Raw genomic sequence first — 9,763 nt, 5'->3', positions numbered from 1 at the left:
TTTATTGTTCAAAAAGATTTCCTTTTCATTTCATCAATGTCCTATAACTATCATGTAATTAGAAGTTCTAATTTTCTTGTTTCTATTTTTTCTAAAATTTTAAAATAAAAAAATATTGGCAATAATTTTAATCAGTTATGGACCAGGAAATGAAAATTTTCCTTAGATTTATAAGATCAAAATTATTTGATCTGAATTAAAGTAAAAATGGTAATAGGGCAAGGCGTAGCCGGATTTCACTTTCCCCTCATCAATTACCAGATACGTAATATTCCTCCACCTGCTAGTCCGAACGGAAATATGTTGAGGCTTCCATCTCCGCCCTTAAGAGGGAATGTCCAATGCTCCGTCGTGGTGGTAGTGATGGTTTTTGTTTTTTTTCATCAATATACCACATTGAACATAAATTATCTGGCTTAGGAGAGGTGGTTTTCGTTGACTTTTAAGGATCCCACAGCAGTTCACTAGGTTTATCACATGCTCTTATGACTCCAAATTGAAAAAAAAAAATTATAAAATCAAACGGGAAAAAATCATCAGAAAAGTTCTTTTTTATTCTTATTATACTGCATAAGAAACCACCCAAGCCTAATTCACGCTGTGTTTCCTCTCATTACAATTTCCAGTAAACTGAAAAATCAAGGGAGATCGGCAGGACAATCTCATTAAAACTAAATCTTGTTATGGTCAAAAAATACAAATAGATAATAAGTATTTTAATTATCAAAACAATGATAGAGTAACAGAATAACTTCAAATCTTATAAAGTATAATACAACTAACCAACCAACCAAGCGAGGCTGCAAAGAACCAGTTTGTTATACCATAATGCAGTGGCAAACACAGTATTATGGGACTCCATGCAACCATAATTCAATCAACATTACTGAAGATTAATGATCTTTCCCTTGAGATGTGCAGCAATTTCACCAATTCCCTCATTCACTTCAAAATGTTTGCAACTTCAATTCAATCATAACTAGCATTCAAGAATTTCAGCAATTCGTTTCGATTATTTTCAGCCAACTTGTCCTCCTTCGATTTGTCAAGCTTCAACAGAATCTAACAAACAATCCAAAGACAAAAAAATAAACAAACAATCCAAAGACGTTCATCATCTCCATACATGAAATATTCAACAAGGTCATTGAACAAATATTAGCAAACAGCCTTACCTTCTTTCCAGAGACAACACTGCGGCGGACACCATCCTCTTTGTCGCGACCTAGAAACTGGATATGGTGAAATAACAAAGTTACTGCAAATGAAGTGGAAATTTTGAAATTTTTTAATCTATTAAGTGCAATTTAAAACCTTCGACAGCTGTACAGGGCTGCTACTCCTCTCATCCTGCTGCTTCTGTAGATGGCTCCGATTGCCAGGTCAAACCCGAGGCAGAAACATCATCCAGGCAAATCAACGAAGCACCCAATCAACATGTTACAGACCCCAGCTCCAATTTCGAAGAGCCATTCCATGGAAAAGCAGAAAGTATTATAAGCACCTCTTATATGGAATATGATACATCAAACACTCTATAAGATTGTGTGACGTAACCATGAAGACACCCTAATACTAGAAACAATAGCAAGTTGCAGCAATGAAAATAGTAGCAGTAAAAATAAATACACATCAAAAAAGATTATTGTAAAAGTAATAATAATTCGCTGAATGCATTACTCACATGAAACTCCAAAACTTCATGGAACAATTTTGTATAAAATTCCTTGGAAAATGATTGTCCAGAAGTAGTTTCAACTAAAAACTATGTTAATGAAGGCCCATTCACATACAAGCTAACCCAAAAACCCCAACCAACATATGCTTTTACATATTCCCTAAGAAGCATGGACACGGACACGTGACACAACACGGATACGACACAGACACGTCAACACGTTAATTTTCAAAAAATGCAGGACACGACACGCGTAAGACACACATGAAATATATAATTTTATATATTTATTATTTGTTATATATATAAATATATCATTCAAAGATAATAAAAATGCAATATGACACTAATTCCTATAAATTTATATAGATTTTATTTTATTATTGTATCTTAAGTTGTTTTATTTAAACTTATAATTAGTTTCACATGTGTCTAATCGGTAGACACATGTGCTTAAGCGATTGACACGTGTGTCTTGTAAGTGTCCAAAGAGTGTCTGGGTCCTTAAAAAAAATTAAAAAATAGGACGCGTTTTGAAGAGTGTTGGACACGTGTCCTAAGAGTGTCAGTGTCCGACACAGATAGAAGTGTCAACGCTTCTTAGCATATTCCTTTCACCATTACAACAATCCTACAGTCAATTCCTAACAGTCCTTTCTGTTTCCCCATTGCATAACTTTTCTTCAATTTGTCAAGTTACGTTGACAAAACCCCTATGAAACTTCAAAACAATGTGATTGATTTCAAAAGATATTATACCATTCTAAGACTAAGAATATGGTTTACAATAAGGATTAAAAAAATAAATAAAATAGTGTAGAGACAAAAGAAGCTACAGAGAGATTAGTGACCAACCTCTTTAACTTTATGCTTATGGCGTTTGTGTCGATGACTCTTCCCCTTGTCCTTTTCCTTGTTCTGTAAAGCAAAGAAAGTAAATGACCCTATTTTCCAAACAGGAAATATAATGAGTGGCAAAGAAGTTCTGATAAACCACCTTCTTAGGCCTGTCATTCTGTTTGTGTCTCTTTGTGTGATTAGATGCTTCATGTTCACTGTCAGAAGAACTGTCGCAACTATATCAATTCATGTTAAGAAAATAATGTCAGTAACCAAATAAACACCATTTTCTCTGCTCTATCTCTATGCTAGATAACGAAAAGAATTTAATACAAATACAGCAAATTCCTATTTCCCTTCCCCTCGCATGGGTGGGCCCCAGAGCGTGAGAGAGGGATGCTCATACAGTTATAATGACTATGGATTCAGCTGTATGCGAAATGTTCATTGCTTTAAGAGAGATTTTCAGTTATGCATTGGAAACAGGAAGCACAAAACATCTAAAGTTTTTAACGAAGCATGCTTCAGAACAGTATTACCTCACGGACCTAGTTTTCATGACATTATCCGTGCCTTCCATATCCACCTTTCACTCTTGAAAATATTTACATATGCCTCTTGTTAAATCAAGCTTCTAGTAACTGAAACTCATTTCCTTGCACTAATAATAATAATGTTGTCGTAATTAATTAACAAATTGATCAAAACCAATTGAAGAATTAAGTGGAGAAGAATGATTCATGTAACCGATCTCATTCGATGGGGCTTCAGGTTTGGTCCGATTTGGTTTGGTTAATCAAAACCGATTGAACAATAGTTCTTGGTAGGTGCTCATCTACAATATTAAAAAATATCCATTATACAATTATGGATGGCTTAGAACTAGAAACACTATGGCAAGCAAAGAAACACTTTGGGCACTGTGGACAGTATCGGTGAACAATAACCTTGTGGTTTTTTTGATATTTAGCAAGCTAGGGTGCTAAAGTTGAGAAACTATGACACTTGAGGGCTGAATTTGGGACAAGTGCAAATATGGTTTTGGAGTTTAAATGCTTTAAGATGTAGAAATCAGGAGGAAGATCTTTAGAAATCACTTCTAAAACTAGGAATTAGGGATAGATTCCCAGAGCATCACACCTATGGAAAGAGAATTGCACATAAAATCCAAATGAAGCTTCGAAAGTTCAGAAAAATCCCTAAGAACAGATTAACGCACATAGCACAAGCACCACAAATGATAAGATGATACAACGTGAAATCATGTCCGGACCCTAGATAGCTATAGAAAGTTAACTTCCCACAAAGTAAACAAGTTCTTAATTGAAGAACAGCTCTAAGCTATTACATCCTGTAGTGATCATAGGCAAGAAATCAAACCAAACCAAACCAAACCAAACCAAGCCAGGACTTAAGTCCCTTTAAATGAGGTCGGCTGCATGAATCCTTCTTCTCTACTCGACTCTATCTAAGGCTATTTCATTAGTCAAATTAAGGAGATTCATATTTCTATTTACTACACTAGTCCACATCAATCTAGGCCTACCCCTTCCCCTATCACCACTATCTACCGTCACTGTATCGCATCTCTTTACTACTGCCTTTATTGGTCTGCATTGTATATGACCAAACTATCTCAATCTATTTTTTCTCAACTTATCTTCTATCGATAATATTCTTACCCATTTTTGAATATACTCATTCCTAACGCTATCCTTTATAATCTTGCCACACATCCACCTTAATATCCTCATCTCAGTAACACTCATCTTATCTACATATTATTTCTTAGTTGCCAACATTCTGTCCCATACAATATCACTTGTCTAATAACCGTTCTATAAAACGTCCCTTTTCATCTAATGGGTACTCGTTTATCGCACAGTACTCCAGATGCACTCCTTCACTTAAGTCATCCCGCCTTAATTATATGGACCACATCCGTTCCAATCTCCGCAGCCATTGTGATAATTGATCCTAAATAACGAAAATGTTCACTCTTAGGTAGTTTTTAGTTCTCAATCTTCACTTCTCCTCTGTTTCCATTGTAATTGTTACTAAAATTATACTTCATATACTCTGTCTTAGTTCTGTTTATCCTAAATCCTTTAGATTTAAGTGCTTTTCTCCAAATCTCCAACTTAGTATTAACTTATTTTCTACTCTCATCCAATAACATGATATCATCTGCAAAAAGTATACACCATGGCACATCATCCTGAATATTGCGTATCAACTCATCTATAACTAAAGCGAAAAGATAAGGACCTAAGATTGATCCTTGATGTAACCCTACAGTAATTGGAAATTCACTCGTCTCGCCAACAAGCGATCTAATAGTGGTCACCACATCTTCATACATATCTCTAATCACATCAATATAACATTTTCTAACCCTTTTTTTCACCACACCTTCAACTTAGAAAATTACTGCATTTTTGTTAGTATAATGAAAATTACAAAACATCAAAATACTGCTTTCATGCAAAATTAAAACCACAAGGATGTAATGGACCCATCTATATGTTTCCCAATTCTGATCCTACAACTCATTGTATTCTATAAAACTCATATCCTCCCAGCAAGGTAGCCCTCTTAGAATACAAACTCAGGAAAATGCTTGTAAAGCAAGTGGCATTTCAGGTACAATAACACCAAAAAAATATGGAAAACTAATACCAAACGGCAGATGAGATTTGAACAAGCAAAGTTAAGAGGGGGAAAAAAAAAATAGCAATTTTCTAAATTAGAATTAATCTCAATACCAAAGGTAGTTCCTAATAACAATAAGCCTAGTAATTTATAGGCAAACCACAAGGTCCCAACTACGAAACTACACAATAAATTAAAAAACAAACGACATTATATAATTAATTCTTAAAATTAATCCCAAATAAAAATTAGTCAAGGTAGAATCATCCTTCCTAGACTCATATAGAAGGGTGGGTCTCCTACAATCTCCACCATTTCTTCTCAGCATAGAAGAATTCTGACTCTGAAGAGTGGCAACCGTAATACTGCTCTTCGAGGACACAACTCCTCATCTATGGTCCAATTAACATCGCAGAAGCATTCCTTCTACCGGACAAGGTACTCTAAAGCTGCCATTGAAAGAACTAATATTCAAGCCTCAAGCACATTCTCAACTTGATAAATCTTATGTAAAATGCAGGGAGGCATTGGTACAGAAGACGTAAAAACTCCCTTGTAGAAACAGATGCATGCACTATGGAAGGCTTGAATGTGCCCTAGTAAGAAAAGAAATCCTTCATATTGAAAACCGGAAGATCTCTAGTGGTCTGCCATTTGAGTTGTCAATGTCAAAATTTGACAGGAACTCTACTTTTAAGTTCTCCAAAAATGGCATTTGCGCCATTGGAACAAAATTGCCAAAATATAGCATTTTGGCCATTGTAGCATACTAAAATATAAGTTTGGCATTTTTTTTTTTTTTTGGCTATTGAATGAGTTAGGCAATAATGCTCAGCTATTAGAGGTGCTCTAATGCTCATATGATCATATCAGACAGTAACTCGAGTAAATATGCACCAGGCCCAAGCCGATGGATGATGTCATTGGCTTTACTTAATAACTCTAGTATGAATTTTTTTTTAAGGAATGCTTATGCTATGTTTGATTGGAGAATTTGATGAGGGATTTGGAAAGGGAAATGAAAATTGTAGGTGAAATGTGAATAAAATATACTTTTTCCTTTCCAAATTCATCCCTAAATCCCCCAACCAACATAGCATTAGGTTTATGCTAAAGATGAACCCATGGCATAACATAGTCACCTTCATTAACTACTTGATTCCTAAGTTGAGTATCAAGTTTATTATTTAACTACTTAGAGCAAAAAAAAATTAGAAGGATGAGAATCAGGTGGTACAACGATGAGGTCAATGGACTAGCAAGGAGATAAACTATAGTCTATGTCAAATGGACTCTTATCAGTAAATCAATTAACCAAATCGTTATAAGCAACTGCTCCCAAATACCCAACTTGTCACACACTAGACATCTAAGCAAATAACCCAAGCTACAATTAATTACCTTAGTTAAACCATCAATCTGAGGGTGAAAGGTTGAGAAAAACTTCAATTTAGTACCAAAAAACTTCTAGATTGTCTTCCAAAACAACTGGTAAACTTGACATCTCAATTAGACATAATAGAACTATGAAACATCATAATCTCTCAAAAGAAAAATTTATACAGACACTATTCTTCTAGATTGTCTGCACTCTTCAATACTGTTGTTGCAACAAAACAAATTGGTACTGCAACTTCCAATAGGCATCCCTGGTGCAACCTCTTGAGGTTCCTTAAATAAATTTCATTCAATATGCTTATGTGGTGAATTGAAGTTACAAGAAGTCCATGTGTCAGCAGTACTTTGAAGCTTGGAATGTTTATTGCATGCTCCATCATTTTTTGATACTTTGTGTTCATTACCGTCAACAAATTCAGTTGGGCAATAGTTTGGACAAATTGTTAGCTTGGTTCGAATTTTCTCTGAAACTCCAAGAAGATAAGCGCCCCAACCTTGAGGGCAAGGTTGTTTTATGCTGTGTTTAGTTGGGAGATTTATAAAAGGGCTTGTAAAGGGAAAGGGAGAAGGTAGGTGAAATATGAATAAAATATACTTACATTTCACTCAATTTCACGCACCATTTCTCTTTTTTTTCTAAATCATTTATCAAATCTCCTAACCAAAAACAGGGTTAAGGGGGATGGAATGATACAAGTGGAGAATTAGTTAGTTGATAAGTAAGCAATAGTTAGTTAGAAGAGTTAGTTGAGTTGATAGAGTTAGTTGAGTTAGTGAATGAGTTAGTTACAGTATAAGAAGGCATTATCATGAGTGTCAAATTGTAGATTTATGTGATAATTGATCTTCTTTCTCTCTCTCTCTCTCTCTCTCTCTCTACCTTCTGTATGTTTTTATTTTCTCTGTTAATTACTTCTGGTATGCATCAATATATGTATGTCATGATCAAGATTCTGAAAAGCGGTTGCGGTCGCCGTAACGGTGGCGGTGACGCAGTTGCGGTTGCAGGGTGTAAAGGCCGTAGTGTAACGGTTGCGGTAACCGAAACTGTGAATTTTTTTATTTTTCGCACAATTTGAAAAAAACTTACCGATACGCATATTTTTTTTCCATGATCATATTTATTGGATTAAAAATAAATATTAATTAATTTTTGTAAATTTTTAAGTATGATCCGATATATTTCATATTTTTAAATCACTGTAAATTGAGTTTTTTACATTTTATTTTAATAATTAATAACTTTATATTATACAAAAAATCAATCACTAACTATTATATATAAGATAAACAATGACAAAAGAAAGAGAATAAATAAGAGCCTAAATATATATATATATATATCCCAAGCCAAATAGATAATGACCACACTTATTATTATTATTATTTTTAAACAATACATAGATAGACACACACAAGCAAAATGGTTTAATAATAGCAACTAAATAGAATAGCATGGGTCTTACAACTTCAACAAATCATTAATATGTTCTTCATCTTCCCTCTTCTCTCTCTCTCTCTTACTCCTCCATTTTCTCTCTTTATCTTCCCCCTTCTCTCTATCCCTCTTCCCCAATTTTCAGCTTTTTTTGTATGTTTTTTCAAAAAAATAGTTTGGAACCGTTACGTAACGGTGTGTAACAGGCCGTTACGGCTGTTACGGCACCATTACGACCGCTACGGCAGCCGCTACGGCCGACACACCTGTGAATTTCAATCACACTACAAAAGCGGCCGTAACGGGTGGCGGTAACCGCCAAAACCGTTACGTAACGGCGTTACGTAATGGTTGCGGCCGCTTTTTAAAACCTTGGTCATGATAGTTAAAAACATTAGAGCAACAAAAATCAAAACTGAAACTATAAGTAAAATCATTAATAAACTTAAAAAACTCCTGAAGCACAAAAAAGTTTGAATTATTATTAACAAAACAGATTTCCATCTGGTAATATAAATTTCAAATAAACAAGAAAGGTTAATCTCAATTAATGTAGCTATTTATTATACAAAGATATAAACTGATCTCAAATCTCAATTGACGAAACTCATATTCCACGTAATCAAAAAGAACAAGTTTAAAGCTTCAATAGTTTGAAGAAAACATATATATATTAGAATATGAAACCCTAGATTCAAATAAACATGAAAGACTAATCTTAATTGACAATATAGAATACATAGATCTAAACCGATAGTCATAGAGCGATTAGATCAAAGTTGAGTTTGAGAGAAACCTGTAATCGTCGGACGATGAAGAGGAGTAGCTGTCGGAGTGACGCTTACGACGACGCTTCATGTGGGAGCGGCTCTTCTTGCGAACCTTCAGAGTGTCTTTGTCTCTATCTTTGTCACGGCGGCGGAGGCGGCGGCGGCGGTGGTGGGAAGGAGATGACGGATCGGAGGCGGAGGACGACGCGGAAGACGATGAAGCGGCCATGGATGAGAAGCGAGGAGACGATGACCAGCCTTGCACTCCTTTTGGATGGGGAGGATATCTAATGTTTTAAATGATTGAATTGTAGTAATAAGGAAAAAAATAATAATTAAACAGTATTGTATTGTGCGTTTATTTATCTATCCATTTTTGACAAATTGCCAATGTACTTTCTACGATTTATTTATAATACATATTGTTTTATGTTAAAAAACTACAAATATCTCATTATTAAAAAAATTTAGTTAATAGTTTTAACTAAAAAAATAAAATTACTAACTTCTTTCCTATACAATGATAAATTAGAATTATTAATTAAAATAATTTTTGACATCATTAAAAATTATTAATTAATTTAATAATTTATTAATAAAATAACTAATTGTTATAACATTAAAAATTTCAAAGGGCGGGATGTAACTTTCATAATCACAAGGGGCAAATCATAAGCCTACCTTGAGAGAGGTATATTTGTAATTTATTCTTATCATTTACATAATTTATTTATTTTTTAATAGAGAAATGTTTTATGACACTAAGTTAATGTCAGCTTTAGGGAATGTTTGATGATGTGATTAAATATTTGAAATTGAATATATTGAGTGATAATTAATTAAATCTGTTTCATAACCATAATTAATATCATTTAAAAATTTAAGTAATTTTTAACATGTAGGCTAAAAATTAAGAAAATTTGAAATCATATGAAACTTACTTAATTTTGACTGAATTTATAAATACTAAACATAATTGTCGATATA

General features: G+C 33.9%; 1 protein-coding gene across 2 annotated transcripts; it reads right to left on the bottom strand.

Moving 5' to 3' along the window:
• Positions 1–701: 701 nt before the first annotated feature.
• LOC114323541 (uncharacterized) lies at positions 702–9,157 on the bottom strand. 2 transcript variants are annotated; one of them, XM_028271146.2, is made up of 6 exons: positions 8,803–9,157; positions 2,676–2,754; positions 2,534–2,596; positions 1,315–1,359; positions 1,176–1,232; positions 702–1,062 (listed from the first exon to the last, which is right to left on the bottom strand). In XM_028271146.2, exons 1-6 carry the CDS (start codon positions 9,003–9,005, stop codon positions 970–972), a joined length of 540 nt encoding a protein of 179 aa, XP_028126947.1. In that variant the 5' UTR covers positions 9,006–9,157; the 3' UTR covers positions 702–969. The 2 variants fall into 2 exon arrangements, with proteins under 2 accessions (XP_028126947.1, XP_028126948.1); XM_028271147.2 differs by having other exon boundaries at positions 2,676–2,745.
• Between the last annotated feature and the right edge of the window lie 606 nt (positions 9,158–9,763).

Source organism: Camellia sinensis, chromosome 2 (assembly GCF_055761805.1).
Source record: "Camellia sinensis isolate YWXY chromosome 2, ASM5576180v1, whole genome shotgun sequence".
Classification (NCBI taxonomy): Eukaryota; Viridiplantae; Streptophyta; class Magnoliopsida; order Ericales; family Theaceae; genus Camellia; species Camellia sinensis.
The sequence above is the reverse complement of the archived record's forward strand: the minus strand, read 5'-3'. Positions and strand labels throughout refer to the sequence as shown.